General features: G+C 36.6%; 1 protein-coding gene across 1 annotated transcript; it reads right to left on the bottom strand.

The window, feature by feature from the left end:
• Positions 1-33: 33 nt before the first annotated feature.
• On the bottom strand, positions 34-26,992 carry CLIP4 (CAP-Gly domain containing linker protein family member 4). The gene is made up of 18 exons (XM_084283597.1): positions 26,921-26,992; positions 26,015-26,052; positions 23,726-23,799; positions 22,980-23,126; positions 20,629-20,768; positions 19,652-19,745; positions 18,652-18,813; positions 16,850-16,968; positions 15,193-15,429; positions 11,799-11,934; positions 10,970-11,110; positions 8,326-8,409; positions 6,883-7,023; positions 6,317-6,451; positions 4,394-4,517; positions 3,534-3,598; positions 2,794-2,866; positions 34-2,171 (listed from the first exon to the last, which is right to left on the bottom strand). The coding sequence occupies exons 4-18, from the start codon at positions 23,110-23,112 to the stop codon at positions 1,850-1,852; spliced, it is 2,106 nt and encodes a 701-aa protein (XP_084139723.1). The 5' UTR covers positions 23,113-23,126; positions 23,726-23,799; positions 26,015-26,052; positions 26,921-26,992; the 3' UTR covers positions 34-1,849.
• Positions 26,993-27,870: the final 878 nt, after the last annotated feature.

Genomic DNA, 27,870 nt, shown 5'->3' with positions numbered 1-27,870 from the left:
TATAGAATTATTTATTCTCCTTCACTTGTTTATCCATGTGCTTATTATCCCCTGGCAAGATATTACCATGGTTTAGTTAACAAAACTCCTGAGCAGGTTTTAGGCACACACTTCTCTTCTCCGTTTCCCCACACATGCTTTCGTTCCTTCCTCTCTTAACTGAAAAGGGACCTCTCCTGTGCACTGCAGAGCACACTACAACATCCTGTTTACATAATTTGTACATAAGAACAGAAGTGAGAGAAAAGATGTATGTTCTGTAAGGACATAATGAAATTTCTCTTTACCGTCCTATACTATTCACCAGGGTTTCATTTTAATAATACCAGCAAGAAACAGATACTGGACAAAGTAATGTTCAGTACATCTTCAAATATAAAGCATTAATTTTTTACATTAAAAATTTACAGCTTTTATATTCAATTTAAATGTCCATAAGCTAGAATACAATATGCAGTATTTTAAATACAGCTCAGGAAAAATAGCTACATTAATTGTTAAAATAACATAATAGCAGCAGAATTCTGTCTAAAAATAGTATATTAAGATGTAATTATAGTGTCACTTCTTTCAAGTAGATAAAAGCAGGCAGATCATTTAAGAATAAAATGACCATTCTGGAATACAAAACCACCCTGATAATATTCAGTAAGATAGTGAGCAATTAAAATACATTACATGTTTAAAACATGGGCAAAATACTATCTGTTTTTTTAAAAAGCTGATATGCAAATGTCACCTCACATTGTGTTACAGTGCTGTTCCTAAAATTAGCCTTAATTTAGCATAAGACTCTTACAATAAACTTATACTGGATACCATTCCAAACAAAACAAAAAGAAACATCAGTAACAAACAAATAGCTAGTTAATAGCTTGCTTGAAAACCCTGCGTATAACCCACACCACTGGCAGGAATTACCATGCTGTACTTATACAGACTTAATATTTATAATGTATCTATTATGTGTAGTTCCACTCTGGGTTCATTTGCACTTAAAAATTGCGATACTCATAGCCTGCAGCACACCAACCAAACAACAAAAAAATACCTTTAAAAATGAGGGAAAGCTCTCCAAGAGAGTGCAAAGTGCATTATTTTAAAGAGTGCTTCTTACAGGAAGCTCTTTCAACAAATACATACAACAAAAAGTGCATTTAACAACTACATGCAGTGTCTTTGTGTGTTTTTATAGGCTTTTTACTTAATTCATTCACTAGGATAGCCGCAAATACTTGCATTTATCAGCCCTTCTATATTCAGGAGGCAGGGGGGTAAAGAGAGTATGGATCTGATGATAAAATATAGAAATACTTCAAGTGCTTGAAAAAAAAATGTCTTTTTTGCCTTTTTTATTGCTAGCAGCTGGTATTGAAATTGTCAAAGTGTCTAGGAAACACAGGTCGCTCATTAACCACCTCCTCTATCAAAAGCAGGCGATGCATGAAGCATTGTCAGTTCATTACTATATGGAAGAAAATCGTTTAAATACTATATGAATCACGAAGCAACTTTAGAGAACACTGGATATACTAGCGTTCTCCAACTGGAGCATGATTCAAATAATACAGCATCTCAAACCCAAAAGCCTTTGGAGTAAGAGTACCTTTTCCCAGGTAAGAGCTGTTTCATTAAGAGAAACAGAATAGTGTGTTTACTTCTTAATATGTGTGTATATGCATATATATACACACATACGCACACACACAATATATATATATTTATATGCACATATATATATTATATATATGTTAAATACAAATACAGGTTTACTTGTTCAAAACATAAGGTGGAAATCTAGATGAGGTTCTTGTGTGCTTTGATTTCCTACTTTGTAGCATATTTTGGCTCAGCAAATATCATCTACAAGTTTTGCCCCATTAATCCCGCGATAAGTTACTCTGCTAGGTCGAACTAAGACCCCATGGTTCAGCTTACAGGTGAAATAGCGCTTTTCCCCTACAGAGCCATCATTCTTTCCCTTGGCGCTTCGGAGTTCAAGTCCGAGCCATATCCCCGGTGCAAAGTCTGTAGGACCAATATACCTGATTGTACCCATTTCATTGGAGCTGGTCAGAAGAACCTGCGAGCCTTCGTGCAGCTTCACCAGTCCCTCAGTGGTAGTTGCACTGGTATTACTCCAGCTGTGCCGTGACATAGAGCTCTTAGACCTAGTTTGAAAAGCAGAAAAGAAAGTTTTATTTCTGTAAAACACCCAAGGCAAATTTGTAATTTAATGCAGGGCAAGAAAAACTCTCAAACTCCTTTAAAAAAAAAAAACGGTTTTGATTTCATGTTAATAGCAACACATAATTTTAATATATTAGAATACACCGTAGTCTGAAATGCTTGGATTCCTGATGTTTAGCACAGTTGACAATATTGGCAAATTAAGCAGTACAACACATTTTGTTTGGGGCTTGAAAGAGTTTAGCCAAAACAACTTTTAATGTGCAAAGGTCAGTCAGTATTCTGGACTTCAAAGAGCTGTGTGAAAAATACAAGAACTTGGAGAATTTGCAGTGATTAACAACTGGAAAACCATTTTGATGCCACCTTGAATGTTGTATTCTTGAATACAATGTTGAATACAATATTCTGTGTTCCAGGAGTGTAATCCTGGATATCCACAGAAAAATGGTTGACTACTGCTTAATCTTCAAAGAAAAATCTTCCAAGAAAAAAAGAGTGGACATGTATCTAGTTTTTTTTAAGCACAAATATTTTCTTTTGAACAAGAAACAGCAAAGCTAACAGCCAGCTCACCCACCCATTTTAAACTTAAATACTCACCTAACGAAGGAGTTTCTTCTGTTTATCTCTCTTTGTGAAGATGCAGAAGTTGTGCTTAAGCTGCGCCTAAAACCTAAATGAAAAGGTTAATAGACTGTGTAGAACTTACAGGTGTTTTTTTTTGGTTGTTGTTTATGAGCTCATTTTTTCTGTTTTTATTTTTATACTGTTTCCACTACCTTTGCTACACGGTCTCCCTGCCAATTTGGAAATTAAATGTTGAAACTTCTCATGAAAATTAGTGTCTGTAACATGTTCAAATGTTCCGAGATGAAATAAATTTAACAAACCAAACAAAGGTAATTTGAAGCAGCCTTTTCACAAAAAATCTTAGGTAAGGAAAACCAAAAGTGACTACTTCAAGTATCTCACAGAAGTTTTAGCAATTCTGTATGCGCCTCTCCCTACACTGATCCCCTCACCAGGGGATGAAGGACTGGGTTCAATTTATGATTACTATGATTAGAGTGCAATACAGTAATAAGGGAAAAGTGTCAAGAGTCTTAACTCTGATGCAATTATTTCCACAAGGACAGGGTTAATAACATGGTACTCCACATTTCATTCTGCAGCCAGCAACTGTGGGCTTCATTTTTAGGATCGAACAGTCAGACCGTTTGCTGGCATTTAGGTTCCTTGAAAATCCCTTTTGCTTTCACAGAGGTTAGCTTTGTGTAGTAGATACTAGTTGAAGAATGGTAGAAGGCTACATAAACCAAATCAATGTCTTTCACACCTACCTGGAAAACTGTGATTTATTTTACTTGATGAAGTCTCTGCGAGAGAATCCAGTGAACCTGTTAATCTAAAAAAGCAATAATAAAATGAAGAAGTCATTTAAACTCAACTTTTAACAGAACTCCTGCTGGAGTACTTCTTGTCAAATGTTGATTAAGTTCTAATCATTTCCCTTCCCCATCCACTCTCAAAAGACACCAACATTTTAATTGTAATAAGGCTGGTATGTAAGAGGTGAACTTACTGATTTGCAACAAGCAAGTTACTATGGAAAGTCTTTTATTAACAGACAGAGAGCATGTATAATTTTGAGGCAAAGTTCTTTAACAGTGTGGCTCAGATAGGACGTTAAGGGAAAGAAAAGAAAGAAGCTCTAGCAGAGTAACAGGATTCAAATATAGCAGGAAAGAGCACGGTATATCTCAGATCGTCTTCCAAAACCAAATGGAGAGGCTACAAATTAGCTTGGTGGATGTTTTGGGTCTTCTGTGCAATTAGGAATGAAATGGTATTTCTAGTCAAGCCCAAAGGCTACTTCCTTTTATAACCGAATTTTGCGTGGAGCATTAGGATTGTTTTCATTAAATCTAACTTTCATGACCCAGATTGTACTAGAAATGGAGGCCCTGGAATGAAAATACTTGAAGTAGCAGCAACGGAAATGGAGCTGCATTTCCAATTTATATTCTGCTTTCAAAAAGCTGATCTAAGAACCATAAAGTTTTTAATGGAGGTAATAAACTTCCATTAGCAGAATAAAGAGATTATTTCTTCCATATCTGCTGCAAAACTTCATTTTCCACTGGAAATGTATTAAGAAAGCATTTGGCAATACAAATATTAAACCTGCCTCAGTGCTTACCTCTGAACACGAGATGGTGGTGCAAATATACCGTATCTAGGAAGACAACTGAAGTACTGAACACCTCCTACTGAACCATCATTCTTACCGTGAGGCTTGTCCAATTCAATTCCACACCAGAACCCTACAAGATTTAAAAACAATAAAATCATGGTTATTTAAAACAAACAAACAAACAAAAAAAAAAAACACACACACACCACAGGCTTTCCTTTATCCAGATTGTTGGTACAGTTGATATTCACCCACATTAAGAAAACAGTTTCCAGCTAAAAACTGTCTATCTACCTAATAACATACATACAAAAAAAAAGTTTATTACAAAAAAAAGTACCAGAATAATTATCTTTAGATTTATTGTATATGTTTTCAAAAAAAAAAAAAACAACAGCATTTTAATTAACACAAAGTAAAAACCTTTGATATTTAAACTAAAGTTGAATGGAATTGTTACCAATTGCAACAGGGGCTACTTGACAAAAAGGAGATATGAAAGAACAGTAGTGGAGGTTCAAGTTTCCCTCTTCAGTCCTCTGACCACATGATTTATGCCTCATCTGAGATCATCAAAGCTAAAATTTAATTTATAACATTAATTCATTCCTTCTCTCCAGCTAGCAAGTTACAATTACTGCAAATATTAAGGGTGACTGTGTGATATTGAGTATAGGGTATAAGAATCACAACTTGCCAGCAATTCATCTCATACAGAACACTGAGTAGGCATCAAGATGATAATAAGCCTGATCATTCATAACCCATGATAAATGAGAGCTAATTATGTAAATGTGCTAAATTTTGTACTCCATTAGCAGGCCTTATGATATCCATCTCCAAAAGATTCAAAAATTTAATTAAAGTCACTTGGTACTAAGGCACTGGATAAAATGGTAATTCTAATAATCAGCTCGTGAAACTCAGGAATGACAACTCATGAATTAGGAGGTCTCGGTTTGTTAGAAACTCTCTCCTTCCTGTTTTCAGAATTAAATAAATATCTGCATTTTGCAGCAAAATGAATAGGAAATAGAGTTCTGGTAACTTGACAGAGCTTTGATATTAAAATTGAAATTTAAAAATGCATGTTACTACTAGCTTTGCAAAGCTGTTTTTACTAGCTTTTCCCATCCTTGTTTCTTGCAATACCATACTTTTCACCAAAAAAAATCTTTCCTTAATTTGCATTTGAAAGGGAGGATACAAACTGTCAAACAGTGTTCTGGTTTTAAACTTCTTAGAGTGTATTTAGGAACTGGTCCTTTTCTCATTGTTTACTTTGTAAGAAGTAATAAGAATGTATGAGTGATCACACAGAAGTGTAGAATTAGTTAAATACAGTATCTTAAGCAAGGACTGCCTAAAATGAAATTGGGGGAAGTGATGAGAATTAAGGAAATATGTAGTTTGCACTGCAATCTCACATGTTCTTTTCTTTTTTAAAATGTTGATGCCACCAAATATCAAGACAAGAGTATTGCTCATTACGTATCAATTAAGTGGACTTTAAACCAGGTACTTAAACCAATAATACTTGCCAGCCAATGGCAATTATGCATTGATTTTACAATAATATTATAATCTTATTAAAAGATACAGACATAAAGAACAGAATGTGGTTTAAAAAGAATAAGTAGTCAAAAAACTGTTTCCATAATTTAGGTCAACTCAATCTGTTTGAAAATGTCTGGATACACTGCAACGTGGTTTTTATATTTTTCCTAATTTATACACGCACACACACACATATATATATTCAATGAAACATAGGAGAAAGAGAACTTTGAAACAAAAAAACAAACCAGTAAATTTAGAATATTTTGGAGGGAGTTAAGAATAAGGAGTTATCAATGGTTTCCTTCTTGTCCTCATGTGCAAGCTATTTCAAATTGGTTCTACAACATACACAAGGTGCATTGCAACTACCTGGTGCAAATTTTGTCGTCCCACAAAATCTAACGGTGCCTGTTCTCTGTCCTACCACCAGTACTCTGTCTCCAACTTGAATTTCTCCCTCATTGAAAGGAAATTTCCTCGTAGATGAAGAAGAACTGTACAGCCCTGTTCAAGAGAAGAACAAGATTTCACACTGTTAATGTTATATCTTTAAAATTAAAGAAAATCTTAGTAGATAGTAAACCACTTGATTGGTCAAATATCAATCCAAATATCCAAGTAACATAGTGTACCTTTAATACATAGCAACACAAATTTGCTTAGACAAAGAATTGCTTTGCTCCAGTGGACAGTTGTGGACTACAGCCTTTTCTCTATGAGCTGAAAAGCACAGTGACAAGATATAACATTTTTCTGCTTGAAGATGTTACAGAAAATTACGAAGCCGCAAAGCTTAAGTTTATCAATAACCTACTTCCAAGTGCCTTTCTTTAACCATCTCATATTCTGAAACAGCCCAAGTAGTTCCATGCAAGTATTTAATACAACAGTAAACTTTCTCACTTGAAAATATTCCTTGAGAAAACGTATCATACCGGCACTAATTTTAGATGAGACAGAAGACGCTCTAGTAAGTGGCTTTTTATTGCTGCTAGTTGAGTTCCGCTTCTTAGAATAATTCTGCTTGCCTTCTAAGGAGGTAGTAGAAGAGGAAGAGCTGCTGTATCCAGGAAAACCTACAAGACAAAAGGAAATAGCCCTTCAGAGATCACATTTGGAAATGGACAGACTAAGCAGAATAAAAAGCTCCTGCATGAGGGAAGTTATCTGTTCTCCATACAGCGGGAAGAATGCAAAGTAAAGGGTCAAAATTAAAAGTTGTTTGTTTGTTTTTAAGTAGTAGTTAAACACACGCCAGGAATAACATAGGTGGACCTGGTTCTCCCTTGGGAATACGGTGCTAGTTTAGTGCTGTAAGAGGTCTCTAGAAGTCCCATCTTTGTTACTCCATGAAAACTTTTCTAGACAGTCCCAAGCAGATTTATTAGAGTATGGAAGCCTTAATATTAAGAGATCATGCCACCACACTGTCTAGACTTTTAAAGACTTGATGAGAAGTGGAAGGAAGGTGACACTATGTGAATGAATTATTGTCTGGATTAAAGCCTACTATATTCTCTTCCATAGTGTGTTAATATTAATATTTATACAATAAGAAGTGGAAATAAAGAGCTTTCATCACCATTTGCAAACTCTGTTATCTAAACTGTCCAATAAGATTTATGTTCAACTTTCCTCCATCATTTTCAAGACTCCCATGGTACTGTTTTGTTTAGTTGTGTTTTTTTTTTTTTTGTTTGTTTTGTTTTGTTTTTTTTACCAACAATGGCAATATGGTTTTACAGAGGAAATCCCAAAGGCGATTTGATTTTTATTTTTTTAAGAATACCCCTGAAAGTGAGGTCCCTTCACGTTTTAAATTCAGCATACACACACAAAAAAAAAGGTTCAGCAAAGTCATAATCCAGTTCTGAAACTAGATGATTGCAGAGAATGATTTATATTTAAATGGAAATTTTTAACAAGCTAGTTTCATTTTTCATAAAAAGCCTGCAATTGTGTCTTCCATGATACCCATCATCAAAAAATGAGCAGCACAGAGCAAAAGGTCTTCCTTAAAAACATAAGGTACATCTGTAGGTACTCTGGAATGTCATTTACTAAGAGACAGCTTTCAGCTTTATGGACTTGTCTGTATTCTTGGCTGTGTATCTGGGTAGAGGCTGTTGCTGCCAAACCAGCATAGAATGACAGGCAAACATTCACATAATTTACTCTTGCTCCTAAAACACTAACGTGTACTTGCTTGGAAATTGAACAGATAGACAAGGTTTTTATTTTTATTTTTTTTAAGTAAGTCTTGCAGGTGGAAGGCTTTTACAGAGGCATAACAGCCATAATACTTCTGCTCTACTCATTTTTTCCTCAAAATGTTAAAAAAAATAAAACTAGTTTAAATTTAAAATTAATTTAGTTACCTTCTTTTGCAGGTAGCATTTTTCCCCTGTTAACAGTCATTAAGTTGGTTTCAGAAGCACTGGGTTTTTTTGACATATTTAGGCCTAGAATAAAAATATATACATATATATAAATATCTATAGAATTCAATTGTATCCTAACAATGAACAGCAATTTTACAGGAAAATCGTGTAAAAAATCAATTTGAAAGATTTGCAGATTAATGGATGCATGGATAAAATGGTTAAAACTGTAAAACTCTTTAAATTCTTGCTAAATAGGTAAAACATGACTGCAGAATTGTTTTAATGGATGTTAGACACCTTAACACATTAAAACAGTCCAAACTATCTTGCCACACTATCACATGGTCTGCAAAATATTCATGTTTATATTGAAGGAGTTTCACTTAAGCCTTTCAGATATTCACATCTATTACATAAACAACACACAACAATACTTTCATAAGTATTTAAGGTACATTATTCACTACTATTAATTTCATACTTAAAGATTAAAGATTACAGAAGATTTTTGAGATCAAATCTTCAATCTATAAATAATGAAGTATACCAATACCATTTTTAAGGAAAGATCCTTACTCTTAGAGCAACAATGTCGTCATATGCGTATGAACTAGTATTAATACCTTTTACATTCTATAAATAACTGTTTCACATTTCTAGCTGTGTTCTAACTAAACTCAGCAAATAACAAGCTTTTTTTTTTATGATTTGCCCTGTCCCTGTTATGAAGAAGAAATCCTGCATTTTTTATTTATCTATCTCTCTCAGCTTAATTCAGCTACAGGGGCTGCACTGGTTTACAGAAAAATTGCAGAAATTTTATATCGTAGCCATTAAAAAAAAAAAATCTGTGACTGATAACACATTTCTCAATTTGATTAAAGTAATCCTTTTTCTAAAATCTTGAAAAAGCGCTATCATCAATCCGATGGATGATTCAAATCCAGCAGAAACAAATCAAATTTGAAAATCTCTACACAGTATCATATTTTACTTTGCACCGTAAAACTATGTTTAACCGTATCTACAAAATACATTTTTTTCCTGGATTACAAGCCAGTTAACTGTAGAGACAAAGTTTAAAGGAAAGAAGAGATTTAATCTGCTGATGCATATAAACACTGCGAAACAAAGTTCCGCATTATACAGCTTTATCCTCCCATTCTAGATGGTGAAACAGCCAGGCACATTCATTCTAATGGCCCTTTCGATACAAGAACATGAACATCTTAAAAATAACAGCTTCAAGGTTACTGTTAGTAGATGTAAGTTCTGCTGGGCATAACTCACTCTGATTTTACCTACAGCAAGCATCAAACATTTTAAATTTACAAAGACATGCAACTTTGACAGAAAAGACAGTTTATGGCTAAACTGTCTTGAACACCCCGTCTGTGGCAAAGGAAACAGACCTCTCCATTACAGTTTAACAAGTTTTAAACAGTTCACAACAAACTGAATCAAACATTGAAATAATTAATTTAATGAAGTCGGCATAGCATAGATCTGCTCCTGAGCAACACAGCTAACAAAGTAATTATTCAGAGACGTATTTTATGCAGGACATCAATTTCTAAACAGCTTAAATCTTGTGTTAATTGCAAATACACATAATTAGGGCTTACTTTCCCCCTCAATGTATGCAGAGTTACATGAATCATCCAAAATGCTGCCAAAACACCCCTCTTACCAGCCTGTCACATTGTTTCAATAGCCTGCATAAACCTGCCACATTGGTAAAGAGTGGAGTATTTTAGGGTACATGAGCAAATTCATAGAAAATGTATGCATATTCTTCCATCCTTGAAGCGGTGTTGCCTTAGTATGAATCATCTAAACAGGATTCAAAAGACTAAAGACATCCTAATGTAATATATTTAATAACATTATTAGTCAGCCAGCCAGCTACAGAGCCTGATTATGCATGGTGGGCACTGTACACAGCAGGAAAGAGTCTGTTCTCAACCTTGAAATCTAAACAGATGAGAAGAGATGCATCACTTGTACTTTGCAAGTCGTAAATTAATCCTTCCGTATAAGTTTATTTGAATAAATCACTAACAGTCGAAACCAGTGCCAGGGACTGAGCCTGTAACTCTAACCAGTAGTTTAAGGCCTTCGTACAGTAACATCTGTTCTCTTCTAATTTGCCTCTGGTTTTACCCAGATAATTTAACTAGCAGATAAAACACAATCAGTTAAATGGTTACTTGATTATTTTGCCAGAAAATTAATTGTATTCAATTTCTATACATAAAATTGTATATAGATTGGTGAAAATCTTGAAACTAATCTCAACGTTTCAAGTTACCCAGGAAGATCGTAGTAAATGAAATCAGGTTATGTTTAGACATGTAATTAATATCACAACCAATCAGAACTTACTTTAAAGGATTAAGAATAAATGCCATGATGAACTCCTACACAGTATATAAAGACAAGAACCTCTATTGGCACATAGTCCCTAAGCAACTATACGCAGCGTCCTACCAGGAACATGCAGTTAACGGCACCTTCGCATCCCATGTGATGAACTAATTCCAAACAAGTATTTTAATATCAAGCTTTACAGGACTGGTGGTAATTCTTGAGAACTAGCTTCTCTATATCCTGTCTCAACAGGAAAGAAAATACTCACCAGAATTCACTTTGGAAGTTACATGCGTTACATCTATTTTCTTGGATTTGACCAAAGGAGAAGATCGCATGGAAGTACTCTGTACAAAGGGTTTCTTCTGATCATAAGACTTGCTTATTTTAGAAAGAGGTGCAAAGATACCTGGAGAAAAAATTGTATGGGGCAAAAAGAAAGAGATAATATTAATGTAATGTCTTTCTCTTACAACAGTTAATTTAGTATTTTTTCAGCCACGTTCATGGCTAGTTATGCTGTTAAAGCTCTTGTAGGGTAGGAAGGACTAGCTCAAATGGAATTGCGAAACCAAAAGTCTCATGAAGCAACTTGAACAAAGTAATTCAGGCAGTCAGGAAAACTATCAATTACAATCTCCCTTTTGGCCTAATGGTAACACTCAGTCTCCGCTGCTATAAAATGCAAGACTTTATCTCATGAGTATTCATGAAATATCAATGAAAACTGGAACAGGTTGAGAACAACTACAAGCATGCCTCCTTTCGAAAAGGAAAGCAAAGCAAGTAAAGAAACATGACCATGTTATGGAGCTACTTACAAGAGAAGTAGCTTCAACAGTACAGTCATAAAAACAAGACAGATTATTATCTCAGTTTCAAGGAATACCATAAATTTTCATTATTTGTCTCAGTGTTCTTGCAAATATTTGCAGCCAAAAAGCTAGTCCAGGAACAGCTCAAAGAATCAGTAAAAAGAAAACTATAAAAAAGGCATCAGAATCTGCATTTATTCTCCCCAAAAGTTTATATCTTCCAGAAGTGTTTTTTTTTTCCTTTAATCCTCTTAAGACATGAAGTATAAAAAAAGGTTATACCGCGTTTTGGTGCACACTTGAAGTACTGTACTTTTCCAATACTTCCATTGTTCTTTCCTTCTGCTTCATCCAGTTCTATGCCAGCCCACTGGCCACTGGCAAATTGCGTTGTACCACAAAATCTTAGCGTACCAACCTAAAGCAAAAGGCATCAACATAGAAAGACTGTTAAAAAAGCATTGTTTGCAAGAGCGTAGTATACATTATGCAGGTGAGAGCAAATCATCACCAACCTTTTAATCAGAACAAACAGAGAAATGCAAACATAATGATCTTCCTTGATGATTGACATTCCTATCTTTCAATGCCAACAAATGCATTTTCCAAAACTTATCATTCCTTCTGTGGATATTTTGAACAATAGCAGTGGCTATTGACAGCTCTCATAACAGACTAGAATTCAACAGTAAGCACCATTGTACAATACAACTCAAACTCAGCACAGTACATGAGTGTATGCCTAATGAGAAGTTCTACTTTCAGTGACCTCCATAAAAGTAGTTCCAGAAACCCAGTTTGATAGCTTGCTGAATTGAAAATTCCATGGAAATATTAGATTTTAAATTCCGTAACTTTTTTATTTATGTTGCAGGGGTTAAAAGGTAAACACTGCCTTCAGAACATATTAATCTTTTCCAAAGAAAATATTTAGTCTTTTATTCCCCTCTTATGATTAAAGAAAATTTAAAAATCTAACGTTTTAAATATTTTGTTGCTGTTTTAATATATATTATGTGGACTTAAGACATTAGTCTTGCTAATGGACCTGTATTTACTCTGCACAAATACACATTATAAGCACACTAACTTTAAGAAAATCAGGGAGCAATATCTAAAAGAGAAGTATTTAACATTGATTTCAATTCATTTTCATATTTATATTCCTATCAGTTATAGTAATGAAAACCCTTCATCTTTCAGTTGCTCAGTTCTCATCATCCCCTATGACCTTAATAATCTTACTTAATTTTTTTTTTTTTACCATGACTTCACTGTCTAATCCAGTCTTCAGAGAGTAAACAGACAGGAACCTATTTTTTCTCTAATCTACAACTTTTTGGCTATGATTTCTTAACATTTCATAAGAAATAAACATTATCCAGAGACTATTTTTCTTTTACTCTGAAGATCTTTAAACTTGATCGTTATAGGCAGGTACATAACATCTAAACACAAACTTTTTAGCTACAAACCCACACATCAAATTCACCTGGGAGAAGTTTGACTAAGTGGCCTAACAGATTCTTCCACTCTCCACCAAAGGTGGCTTAAACCTTAGGACTTGAATAAGAAAGGAGCAGAGGATACACAGGCCATGATACACAGCAGAAGCAGGAAAAAAGTTTCCTCCCAGCTACTGGTTTCCCTGCAGTCACGCTTCACTTGAGCATCCATTCAGGTAAACAAATTTAACAGTAGGAGAGCAGACATGGAAAAGGAAGACTGAAAAGCACAACCACATTCTTCCTTCCCACCTGTCATGACAGCTTCAGCTCCTGTAACAAATGCTAGCAACTCAGAAAGCTTTATCCATACACAGTAAGCAAAATTACAGTCCAAAGAGTACTGTGGGCCTTATTTCTAGCAAAAATACACAAGAGTACTAATTTCTTCCCTTTCTTTCTATAGAATCTTTATTAATTTGCATTTACATTATTTCCCCTTGCTTTTGCTGTGCAACAGCATTCTGTAAAAGAAAATTCCATGGATTTATTTGTCTTTTAAGAGCAGGCAGCTTCCTCTGCATACTTCAGTTAAAATGCCTTCTGCACAGGTAGTGATTCCCTAACTTCTTCGGACCTGATTCCAAGAACATACCACAAAAATGCAGGATGGAGGCAGCTCTGCACTCTCAGTGGGGTCCACTTTAAAACACTTCAGTTGTGGTAATTGGTAATTACAAATTACAAAGTTATACTAGAATAATACTAGAAAAATTATTAAACACAAAACTATCCAAACATAAAATTTTGCTCACAAATGTCTTCAATATTTACCAGAAAAAAATATTAGGAATCATAAAAGGAATACTAGCACTCTTAAATCATTTCCAAGCCCTTGCTATTGCAAATAAAAGGTATGGATATTAACTGCAACAATGTTAAATTTTTCAAATTCATTTTTAAATAGTGTCTAGCAAGTTAGCTTCTTAAAAGCTATTCAAATCTGAGCTGGACCAGTATTAAATGTTCTTATATGTCTACAGAACAATATAATGATCCCTCTGGCACAATACTGCTTCAAAGATTTTAGCTGCATTGCACCAGTGAAACTGGGTTACTCTAGGCTAAGCAGAATTGAAGATTTTTTTTGCTGCCTTCTGGAAACTGACAGGGTTCATTAGTGAATGAATACTGGCAACTTTGAAACTTGGACAACTCACAAAGTAATCTGTAAATGTTACTATCATTTAATGTAACACCAGAAGTGTTAAACTGAATGATGCTGATGTACTACAGGATACTGTTAAAATTTTGTATATGGATGCAGATGTTGTCTGTCAAAACTGCTTTCCATGGGAGTGGCTCTCTTTAACAGCTAACTGTTCGGCTCATTACTTCATGTAACCATATCCTTACTGCCAGAGTTCGTACTTCTCAGAAAGCATTTTAGAGCCACAAATTTGAAATATGACTATCCAGAAATTATAAGGATAATACAGAATCATAGAATGTTTTGAGTTGGAAAGGACCTTACAGATCATCTAGTTCCACTCCCCCTGCCATACGCAGGGATGCCACCCACTAGACCAGGTTGTCCAGGACCTCATTCAACCTGGCCTTGAACACCTCCAGGGATGGGGCATCCACAACTTCTCCAGGCAGCTTGCTCCAGTGCTTCAGCACCATGCGAGTAAAGAATTTCCTCCTAACATCTAATCTGAATCTTGTCTTTTAGTTTAAAACCATTTCCCTTGTCCAATCCCTACATGCCTTGGTAAGGAGTCCCTCCCCATCTCTCTGGACCCTCTCTAACAGGTCCATGTCTTCCTCATACTGGGGGCTCCAGACTGAATGCAGTACACCAGGTGGGGTATCATACAAGCAGAGTAGAAGGGGAGAATCCTCTCCCTCAGGCTCCCGATCTTTTGATGCAGTTCAGGATAGAACTGGCTCTCTGAGCTGCAAGTGTACAACGCTGGTTCACATTTAGTTTTTCATCCATCAATAACTCCAAGTCCTTCTCATGAGGGCTTCTCATTAATCCACTCAGCCTCCATTCATGTTTGGGATTGCCCCAGCCCATGTACAGGACCTTGCACTTGGCCTTGTTCAACTCTGTGAGGTTTGCACAGGCCCACCTCTCAAGCCTGTCCAGGTCCCTCTGGATGGCATCCCTTCCCTCCAGCAGGTTGACCACACCACCCAGCTTGGTGTCAAGTTACTCAGCATACCTTCTGTCCTGCAATAACGACACGATCTCCCAGCTTCAGGCCAAGCGATGAAAGCATGGCCTTGCCTGTGACATGATTACGGTTTGGAATCACGGCTTTTGAGACATCACATGACAGAGACACTGCATCCAGCAGTATCTGCTTGATTTCTTTTGCACTGGCTGCTGCATCTGCCATTTCCAGTGGCATATCTACTGGATCAGGAACCACATCCACTGGGATCTGCCCTTTGTCATTCTGTAAAAACATAACATACTACTGGATTTAATGTTGTGACAACTGATTAGAAAAAAAAAAAAAAAAAAGAGCAGTTTATGAAGTTTTTAATCCACTTCATTAGACATTTTTCCTAGAATATAAACAAGGATAAGAACATCCACATTTTCAAATGAGGATGCCAAGACATCCTTAGGCAAATAAGCTAACATTTATGGTGTCATATTTTCAGAAGTGCTAAGTTTCCAAAATTGTTAATCTTAACAGCATTATTAGTACTCTGGACACATGAGAAAGAAGGAAAAAAAAAAAAAAACACCTAAAGCACCTAGATATATCTGTTTACCCCAGCACAGATTCAGTATAGTAAGAGAATTCTGGTCATACCAATACTATAAAGCTAATACTTCCCACAGAATTTATCTTTCCCCAGTATACAGTTTAATCCTTGGTGAGGCTTATTCCAATTGTAAGATACCATTAAATTAACACATATAGCATGTGTAGAATACAAAAAATTGGTGTCTCACATAAACTTGAACAACTTTATTCAAGTATTTATTCAAATATGGAGTACTGCATGTGAAACGCAATGAGGATTAAAAATCCTTTCTAACCAGTTTCCACGTCCACACAGCAGTTACTGTGATTCCTCTGTGTCCCATGAGATGCTCACCCTAGGCCAGAGTCAGCTGAGTACTAACTAACCTGAAGTTAACCTTAACTCAAGGCCAGTTGATCAGAGAGCATATACACGGTTTGGCCTTCAGGCTGCTACAACGGCAAGTTCTGCCTACCCTCTCTTCAAAGGCATTAGTACAAATCTTAACCCATCTTCCAAATTTCAGTTTGTGGAAGCACAATTATCTGTGTTAAAAAAATGAATTTGAAAATGGAGAACTGAGATACCACCTACACTTAAAATCCAGGACAGGTGGCTACAACGGAGCAACATTTTACACTGTAACTCAGGCCTACTATTTGCTTAGTAAGAAGAGCAGCTAATGGTTCTTCATTATCAGTTACTCATGCTAAGACTAAGTTTACTACTGAGCAATATACTGAGTTGCTGGAGGTCACATACTGTACTCCTGTATTTCTGAAAAGATCCACCTGTCATGACAACTGTTGCAAAATACACAGGCATTTTAACAAACGAAAATTGATGCATCAAAACAGAACATCTTGAACACTATTTGAACTAATGAACCACATCAAGACTTAAAAATACAAAATTCAACACAGAAGTATGACAAAGCATAGAAAGTCATCCACTACAAGTTGCAAGTAATTTTTCAAAGTCACTATCACTCCACATGATACATTTTTAGCTAACCAAAACCCATATACGCCATGTTATTTTTTCCAGATATTTTTTCCCCCAGATAATCAAATCATTTAATTCTTAGCCTTTTGACTTATATACAACCTAACACCTTACCCTAAAGGCAGGATTTGCTCCATGTTCCAGTAAACACTTGACAGCTCCTGTACATAGGTTAAATGCAGCAATATGTAAAGCTGTTCCAAAATCAAAATCACTGCAGGTTGCATCTACATCTGCAATTAAATATCATGTAAAGTATGCAAGTCTGTTAATTGAATATTTCACTTTACAGATTACTTGAGAGAACATTATTTTTTTTAATGACAGTACATTAATTTTTATAATTTATATCGACATTTATACAGAGACACAGTTAGCTATGTGCTAAATGTGTATGAGAAGTGATTCGACAAAGAACGTTAACCTTATTTGCATGTGTTTTCTCAGACCATGATCAAATCTAGAAGATAAGCATTTACTTTATTTTTTGTTACTGCTATTTGAGATACCCAATCCACTGAGCTAAGACTAACAAGTAACTTTAGGTTTGAATGTAAATTAATGTTTCATTGATATTTATATTTTACTGTTTATAGACTTTAAACTTTAAAATGAGATGCAACTTCAACCAGTTGTTTTCCTTTATGAACAGGTAGTGGGACAAGAGAAAACTGACTATACCTCTGCTTTACACAAATTTTATTAGTGATGGCCAAGAATTACATAAAAACTACTGATTTTTATAATTCCTGTGTTTCCAAAGAATGGTGCTCAAAAGGGTCCTGCACTGACATTTTGGAAAATACAGTACTGCATTTGACTAGAAGAGGGTTATCATGATGCACATTTCCATTAATTGTTCCCAGCATATCTTTTAATCAGCTGTGAAGTTAGACTTTGGCACCTCTCCTAAACTATACAAGAGATGTCAATTTGAGTCAATTAAGAATATAACCATTTATTTAAAATGCCAACTGATCTCATACAGAATCCAAAAGCCAGGAAGGATTTAGCAATAATATTCCAGTTTGAAATACTGGTGAAGGATGTAAAACTTTCCACCTCAGGGCTGTACAAGTCTTCTAGCATTCTCCACTTACAGTTTCTATCCCACTAACCCTTTCCACAAATTGATAAATAAAATTTATCTCAATTGTATCAACATTCTAATATGTTTATACTGAATTAATATTTTAGGGCACGAAATATAACAGACATATAAATCATAAATACGTATATGCATGTCAACTTTATACATAGAGATTGACCAACTTTAAAAAGATGAAAGATACCAAATTTTAAGTTTTACAATTGATTCTTGGAGCCCTATTTTTTTTAAACTTTTTAAAAATATATATTTATTTATGCCAAACACTAAAGTAAAACAGTTCCTTAGATATGACCTTTCAGATAGCACATATGTGAAGAAAAATTAGTATGTCAAAGCTGCTTCAGCCCCTAGTCTGTCACGTGTTGTTGCCAAATCTCCACTTCTCCTTTACCATTCTCCCAGTATTTCAAACACACTTCTCAATGATTAAGGCACTTAAAAACACTGAGAATTTGCCAGAATAGTTATATCTTTGGTCTTGTGCATACATTCTCTTATTCCTCAAACAAGAACTTAGAATTAAGCTAGCTGCATTCAGTTCTGTTAGATACTTCCCTACCATTTTGTACAAAGCTCAAGCTTATGAACTTTAAAACACAGCAATGTGTTCTGTGCATTAAACCACACACAAAAAAATAGGTTAAGAGAAAACACACCAACAAAATTGACTAGAAGAATAAGAAATTAGAAATTCTTAATGTAAAATGGGTAAGCAAACCCTACACTTAAAGACAACTACACATCAGCTTAGGATCAACAAAGGAACAAAATACTGACAACTATATGAAATAACAGTAATACCGACCTTTTGGCTTTGCATTTTTCAAAATAACACTAATAAGTTCTGGAACATCAAAGTAAGCAGCATAATGCAAGGCATTCATATTTGTCCAGCGGCTGCGTAAACTGCTATCAGCACCCAGATCAATAAGCTGTGTTGCAAATTTTACAGCAGTTTCAACATCACCTGCAAGGCAATTTTTTTTAAAACATGCATTAGAGATTTATTTACAGAACCTCAAAAAATATGCATGTGCTTATGTGTAACAAAAGGTACATCAAGCTCTTAAACCTTACAGAGGAGCAACTACTATTAGATGCACTTCTTTTTAGTATTAGAATGCAAAAGTCTTTGCCTGTTATGATAAAAGAGCCAAAATCTCTGCTACATTATGTAACGCAACCTGCTTATCTCCAACATAAAGAACAGCAATCTGATTGGGAGAGGAAAAAATAAGTTCCACAATGATAAGGTTTATGTTAAGAGATCTTCCACCACCAGGAAAGCTAGTCTGTGCCAGATCTTGCTATGAAACTTTTAACTCCAAGGAGAACTGGGTTCAGGGGCAACAAACACAACTGGGGAGTTCAGAGTTAAAAGAGCTCTTATTTCCAGTAGTTATGATCATCATAATGTAAACAAAGAAAGATTACTGTTTTCTTCTGACATGATCAGGGTGAAAGAAAAAAGAAAAACAAAAACAGCCAGTCACTTAAATGTTCTAGTTTTATTGACCTAAGAAGACTGTGAATACCTTAGTTCACAGTTTGCACCTCAGTTTGAAACAGCCTTTGCTGTTATTAAATGTATGTGTAAATTAGCACTATTCTTTGAAATACCTCTACCACTAACTGCCACAGCAATAACCCCATAATATTTCAATACATCCCTTTCTCACAGCCACTAAAAGCCAAAACTAAGCACTAAAAAAGTTTACTTCAAGAAAACCTTCTGTAATACTCAGTGGAAGTAGCCCTCTTAATTAAATATGCTTTTTCATTTGCAATGATGTTTCTTTACTCACCAATACCATGAGCCCCTGATTTACAAGTGTAATGCAAAAGAGTCATATCAGTCAGTCCATCTCTGTCATTCACATTGCAACCTCTTTTAATGATCTGAGAGACAAGAGGAAAAGAAGCGAATTTTAGCTGTACCATAACTTACTAAATGCTGTAATTCATTTTAATGGCTAGTAGCAAAGAAGCTTCCTAGAATACAATGTAAATGCTGAACTGAGGAACATGCATGCACAAATGAAATAAATCTGAACAATCTGAAATTCAGCATTATCTGAATGAACATCATTAAACTTCACTATTTACAAATTTTAACCTGTAATTTTTTTTCCTTATATTATTACTTCCAACATACATTTTGCATGCTGAAAAGTTAACGGCTTTACTGAACAATAGGAAAACTGTATCGTTTGAAAAGTCTCTCCCACAGTTCTTTGGTCTCTCAACGTTATTTATTTATTTACACAAAGCCCCCAGTTATATTATGGTAGGAAGAAACTTTACCATACTTCCTCGCCTGTCTAGAAAAGCCTATAATCCAGAATAAAAATAAGAATGTAGGACAAAATAAGAAACGAGGTGTCCTATGAACGCAACCGATTACAAAGTCCCAAAAAGATTTCAGATCCTATCTCATCTTGGGCCTTGGAAGCATTGTACTTGGTCAGGCTTCACTGTAACTTCATTTATCAGTTTTACATTAGTGTTAAATAGGAAACTGAAGCACCAAGGTGGAGGGCCTCTGAAAAATAACCATTTTGAGAAGAAACATTTGATTTCAACCACCTACCAAATGTGCTGAATTTCCTTCTTCCAAATTAAAACTGAAGGTATGTGGAATACAAGGCACTGCTTGGTAATCATTTGTGACCTACAAAACCTGTACCTGTATTTATGATTATTTCTGCTTTTGGATCAACTGTTTTAATTGATGTTACCATAATATTTCTTTAATGCTGTAAGCATTCAAGGATTTCCTCACCTCATTCCCAATAACATCAATATTCTGCTGGACCTGTGGAACCCACTGTCTTAAGATAGCAAACAACTCAGGAATTGATGTTTTGGGGTTGAAAAGTATTTCTTGACATGCTGCATCATTGGGATCAAAGAAGGAAAACTCTGTTAAAAAAAAAAAAAAGGAATAATTACGTACAACTCTAAGTTTTAACATGCTCTAAGAATGCATCTATTTTTGCAGTCACAGATGCAAAGAATGCAAGAGATTCGCTCCACTAATAATCATGCTGCAAAGTGAGAATATGATAAATACAAAAAACGTTCCTTAATGTCTGTACTATTTATAGTAAGGTCTTGCTTGTACTTCAGAAAAAGCTTTGAACCAGGAACCAATACAATGGTACTGCAAAGGCTGATGTTAAGTTTAGGCAAGGACCTACAGAGATGGGCAATGAGTAGGCTAATAACAGCTTACCCTTATTTCTTCAAGCTAGGCAAAGACTGAAGACTCTAAAATGTTCCCAAGCACAGACAAGCCTCTTGATCTCTCAACTGAGCAAAGAAACATGTACATGATTTTTCCATATGCTATAAAACATCTTTTCCTTCTTCTTCCATCATAATTGGCATAAAACATACCAAAACACACACAAATCAGGAATGTATTCTGTGGCCTCCATAATTTCCACATCACAAATGCATCAGTTGCATCTGGTGGCAGATGCAGGTAACAAACATCTTCCAAAATTAAGCCACCAAACCAAAACAGCTTTTGAGGCTGGGTACCTGTAGAACAACTGGTTTTACTATTAAAGTCTGAGGCAAAGAAGGCATTAAGTACCTCAGCCTTTTCCTCATCCTATGTTTTGTCCCCCCCCCATCCAATACAGGATGGAGATTTTTAGTCCTCCTTTTGTTACTAACACATTTATAGAAGTATTTTTATTGTCTTTAACGGCAGCAGCCAGATTAAGTTCTGGTTGAGCTTTGGCCCTTCTAATTTTCTCCCCACATAGCACCACGTCTCTGTTGTTCTCCTGAGTGGCCTGCCCCTTCTTCCAGAGATCATATAATCCTTCCCCCCCCCCCCCCCCCAACACACACACACACCAACTTCTATCCAAAGCTCTCTGTTCAGCCAGGCCAGTCTTCTTCCCAGTCAGCTCATTTTTTAGAATATGGGGATGGCCTGCTCCTGCTCCTTTGCCCTTCAGGACTCCTTCTTAAGGGATTCTGTAAACCAGTCTCCTAAACAGGACAAAATCTGCCCTCTTGGTTGCTGCTCTGTTAACCCTTTTCCTTACTTTTCCAAGAATCAAAAACTCCATTACTTCATGATCACTAAGGCCAAGACAGCCTCCAACCACAAGTCCTTTCTCTGTTCACAAGCAAAAGCTCCAGCAGAGCACCTTCCCTAGCTGGCTCACTCACCAGCTGTGTCAGGAAGTCACCTTCCACATACTCTGGGAATCTCCTAGACTGCTTCCTCTCTGCTCTACTGCATTTCCAGCAGACATTCGTAAATTGAAATCCCCCCCAAGAAAAAGGGCTAGTGATAATATCATATATCATACGAAACTTAATTTATCACATGAAACTTAAATTTCCAGTCTGCACTAACTCATCAAATGTGTCTCAAGAATGCCAAGTCTGCGAAGACAGATCATTACTTTACGCATGTTTATTTTTCCTGAAAACAAATGATTGCTGTAATTAATGAGCAGGAAAAATAGAGCAGGAAAAAATAATTTTTAAGGTGTATAGATGCTATTTCAAAGATATTATAATTGTAGCTACTTATGAAGATCCTTTAGCCACAGAGACATTTTAATATATAACCAGTTTTAAAAACTATTATAATTCTTACATGTGAAGACAAATCAACATTATTTCAAAAGACAATCACCTAGTTGCTAGTTCTCTGTTAAAACATGTTCCACGGTCCTTACCACTGCAAACAACTATGCTTCCAACACAAATATTCCCCTATAGTTTAGTTCAAATACTGAAATCACACTGAGAAAGTGTAACACTACAGATTTGAAATGTGATGTAAATGCTTAACTACATTAAAATTTGAATTGCAATTTTGCATCTTAATATCCAGCTCTCTGCTTACAAACATCTAATCACGTGTACAGAAGAAACAATTAAAATGAAAAGACGTTATAATTAAAAATGTATGCAATAAGAAAATTGGGGAAAGAGTAGGCCTTTATCTTTCAGTTTTCTTTAAAAGAATAGAGAATCCATTTAATAAGCAGTAAGCTTTTTGTGGAAAGAGGGCATAAAGAGTTGGTAGTTTTTCCTACCATTTATTTTTCAAACTTACTCTCTGCTCACCACAAAATCATTTTCTATTAACGTACATACCGCAGTCTGAAGGCATTGGTGCAGCAGCAACAGAAAAAGTAACAGATGTTTCAGAGTTTGGGAATAAAAAACAACGTCTTTCAGTGAGAGAATCTCCTTCTAAGGAACGTTCTGGAAGATCTTCTACAGTCATCTTCTAGAAAGCCACTTTAGTAGGAGGGAAAAAGGAATGAATAGCTTCGTTAGAAATACTCTGGATTAGTTCTATAATTGTAAAACATAATGTATGAGATTAAAATCTTTCCTTTTGCAAACAAATTATTACGACTATCACATCCTTGCAAACCAATAAAATTAATTAATTTATAAAAGCTAGTAGAGTATGGTGCCAAGGATACCCAGCTTCTAGACTGGACATTGTCAAACTCTCATGTTATTAAGGGAAAACATGAAATTTCTCCCAGTTTTTCCACTTGGGCAGTGATGAAAAGAATAATGCTGTAAATGGCAGCTGCACGGTAATAATGAATGGATTAGTTTGTTTTACAGCTTTATGAAAAGGTGAGGCATCAAGTACCTTTCCTCATACTCAGCATGCATCTTTCTCTCCTTAAACCTGAGCAAGAACATGATACCAGCTACTGCTTTCTCCTCTTTTCAGATTCTCGTGACTTCAATCTTCCCACATAAAGCTACAGACAATTCATTACTGAGTGATTCACTCCTGGACTCATGATTCCCTGTCATCTCCTTTCCCAGCTTCTCCCCTCTGTGTTTTAAAATAACTTTTAAAACAGCATACTTACCACAGTGTTGTAGCCCCCACCCTGGTGCTGTTTCCAGTCAACTTTTCAAGCAACCTAGGAAACCTTGCAGCAACCTAGGAAAGAGAAGAAAAATAAAACAGCCACAAAGAATTCTAGTGACATTTTCTAACAACCAGGACAAGTCACATTTTATTTACAGCCTGCATGCTAAGATAAGAGAAGAGCTGGCTACCACTTGTAACTTAGGCAAATTCACAAATAAATTGAAAAAAAATGCTATTCTTGAGAGAAAAACAAAGACTAACAGAGGCTACATCTCACAGATGAAAAACTGAATCTTGAGTCTTCATGACTAAGTAGAGTAAAAGTATCACTTCCAATAAACAAACCTCAAATTTTCAAACCTAAAAATAGTCCTCTTAAATTCAGGAATTTGTTTAAACACTTTGTCTGATAGAAAGGATTCATAAAGCTTCAAGGCATGTTTATCTTTATTACACTTAACCTACACATGAGTGAAAAAAAGTAATTTTTTTTTGTTTAAGACTTACTTTGTTTTGTCTGTCTTACACACAGCAATTTACGTGAATGAATTTATTCTAATATTTCCTCCAAATAGATTTGCCACTTTATTTGGGAACCTTGCACAATCTTCATTCAAATACAAAAAGCATTTTAGAAATAGGTTGCAGATGCTAACCTTGATAAATAAAAATAAATCCCTCCTTTCTTCCATATCTTGTACAGTTCACCCTGTCATCAACTTGAAAGAGGTATCCAGATGAAAAATTATAATTTTTCTCCAACTAACTCATTTCCTCAGATTTGTACAGCTGTACAAATCCATGTGCTCACACAAATGAAAGATCAAGGAGGAGGACACTAGGAACAGGCAGGACTATTTCTTCCCATTCTTAATGCGTTATCAAATTGCATTGGCTTAAGCATCCTTAGATTCAACAAAGCCAAAAGTATCACTAGTTATTTCAATTGTTATTTTTATCCAGTAAGGAAAAGTTAGATTTTACATTTTGAATGTCATTTAAAAACATCCCAAACACAAGAAAGTCGTTGCTGTCTGTACTATGGACTCTTAAGATTTCTCTTAAAATACAAGTGACTAATTTAATCTCTCCTAGGAAGCAGTGAAATGAGTTTGCTACAATGTGATATTTGTTCAGAGGCTGCGGACAAATCAAAGCAAAACAGTTTTATGAAACAGAAAGTTTCCCCACATCAGTTTTTCATGGGGAGCACATCAGACACTCTCACAAAGCGCACAAGTAATACGCATGTGTATAGAAGACAGTTGAACCTGTTAAGTCAGAAAGAAAGAAAAAAACACACAAGAAATGATTTATATCCTTTTTGCACAGCACTGTTCAGTACAACAGTGAAGAAAAAGAAACACCGTGAAAAGTAGTCAGACCTGATGGAGCAGATCATTACAGGAAGAGGCGAGATTTGTAACATGTGATTACAAAAGCTGCTGGAACTAGAGATCAGAAGAGACAATTGCAAATTAATAGAAAAAATATAGATGTTTATTGCACACAGACTGAACAAAGTAAAATCTGTGCTTTTTCAAGTATCCAAGTCGTTTTTTACTTTGAAGGAACTCATAAAACAAAGTGTCAAGGCAAAAAAATTCAATATACAACAGAGCAAAGTAAACCAGACAGGAAAACAACCCATGTTGTTGGGTAGATGACATGAAGACCCAAGTGCCATGATGAATACACCCACCCACACCATTAAGCAAGGCATCAAACATTTACACCAGTGCCGATACCCTCCAACGTAAGCATGTACATCCTTATGCCACACGGTTTTCATTTGGATCTAGAAATATATTACCATTTTATGACACAATACCGAACCACATAACTTCAAGGCAGCACCCATGACTACCCCCAGAGACTGCTAGCTTAAGTACATGCACATCACAACTGGTTAGTGTGATACATACACACACAAACACCTGGAAAGGCAAAAGGAAAACAAAAGTTTGAAAACAAATTCAAAGAAATGGAAAAGACAAAAAGACCTGGTCCTCAAAATAACTTCTATTCTGAAGAAAAACACAATGTTGAGGTATTAATAATATCCAAGACAGACTGACTCAGATGGGAAGTCCCTAACTGCAACGTCTTCAAGAAAAGCAACAATGTTCCTATAAAAGAGGTAACATTAGTAAGATCAGAAGTTCAGAGAGACAGTAGGAAATGGTTAGATAAATAAAATGAGAAAACAAGTCTTCCTTTTCATAGCTTTGACGAGCTATGCTACTATTAATTGCAGTTCAGCACAAAAGAAAATACCACTTACTATTTGCCAGCCATATGTTGTTGTAATCCAAGTGCAACCTGAAAACAGGGAAATATCATTGGAAAAAAAAATAAGAAAACTTGATGGAGTCATCAGATATACATGCTTTTATGTTGGCAAGATTGAAGAGCAAGTACAAGCTTCTCAATACCCACATGTTACATAAAACATGCATGGTTTAAAAAAAAAAAAAAAGTTTTATTAATACAGGATCCAGATTTTTTGTGTACTCCAGACAATTTGCAACCTTATGTTATGGTACTAGTAGAAAGTTTCTGTGCAATTACTATAAAATACTACTGTACTTCAAGCGATGCAACGGAATGGTGCTAGGATTTTGGCAGCAGGACTTGTCACACGTAGGATGCTGGTTTTGGCAATGACCACATCTAAAGGACTACTTAGGGGTCCAAAAATTTAAAAGCTAGAAGAATAACTAGCTCCAGAGAACAAGGCTCTTGTACAAACGCTAACTAACCAATCTTTAAAATTTATGTTATGGGCGGAAGATGTGTGAATATAGACACGCTCAAGGCCGTTTTTTTACAGATTGGTGCATGGAGGGGGCTCCCTTGCAACGCAGCACTTCGAGGACCCGAAAGTTTGAAGCGGCTCTGCTGTCGGAGCTGTCACGACAGAGGCAAAGCGCAGGGGGGAGGCCGCGCAATCGCCGCCTCACGGAGCTGTCCGCGCGGCGCCTCCTCAGCAGCTCGGGCCCCGCCGGCGTGAGGGGCAGCGGCAGGCGAAGCACCCCGGGGTGCGAGCAACGACCCCCAAAGCCCCCCCGGTCCGTTAAACGACCCCCAAAGCCCCCCCGGTCCGTTAAACGGCCCCCACCGGGCAGCGCCACGAGGCGAGCGGCGGCCCCGCGCCCTCCCAACGGCCCCGCTCCCCGACCCCCCGTACCTGCAGCCGGCTGCGCGGCCTCCCCCGCCCGCACCTCAGGCCCTCGGCCTACCGGCGGCCGGCGCCGCCCCCCCGCGGCTCAGCCCCGCCCCGCCGGGCCGGTCAGGCGCTGCGCGGTGATGGCGGCGCCTGACGGGGCCGGGCTGAGGGGAGGCTGCCGGGTCCCCGCCTGAGGCGCGGCGCAGGGCGGGGAGGTTCAGGGGGTGGCAGGGCGCGGGTGGCGGGCTGAGGGTCGGGCTGCACTCAGAAATGGCCCGCAGCAGGGCAGGGGGAGCTTGCTAGCACCGTCCGGGGCAACACCGACGCCATCCCAACCATAGCTGCTTAAATGATAATTGAAGGTGTCAAGTCTTCGTCAAATAGAAACTTGCTTTTCTTTGAGCTGCTCCAGAAGCACAAGCCTGCTGCCACTGGTGAGAGCTGATGTGAGTGAGCTATGAAAAATGAGCTGTTTTAATTAAAAATCCAAAGCACAGCACTGTGTGAGCCTTTACAAAGGTGATTTAATTCGATCCCAAACAAAACCGTGACACTGTTACAAAAAAAAAAATAAAGCAGGTTTATTTCAGAAGAAAAGAGCTCTTTAAAGTTGTCACTTAAGCTCTTCATAATCTCTCAGTGAGCAGAAACTCTGTTTTCCTCAGAAGTCGAACACAAATACAAACCTTAATTTTTTAAGACCTGATGTGAGCATTTATGCACATTCCCCTTTTAAATCCTGCAGACTTGCAAAGGATAGCAGTCCTATCTTGTCTTTTTTTCTTGCTTCCATAGTTTTTAAGCTTACATTACTTGTCTCATGCTGAAATCTCACAGTTTCCATCGATCAATTCTCCTATCATCCAGCCCTAAAATCCATCCCATGGTTACCACACTGGCAGCATCTCTGGAGCCTGTCCACCACACATGTCCATCAAGTTTCAGACCTCATTCTTGCCTTTGGTAGGGCC

Source organism: Netta rufina (genome assembly GCF_964035555.1).
Source record: "Netta rufina genome assembly, chromosome: 3".
Taxonomy (NCBI): Eukaryota; Metazoa; Chordata; class Aves; order Anseriformes; family Anatidae; genus Netta; species Netta rufina.
This window is presented reverse-complemented; position numbering and strand designations above follow the sequence as displayed.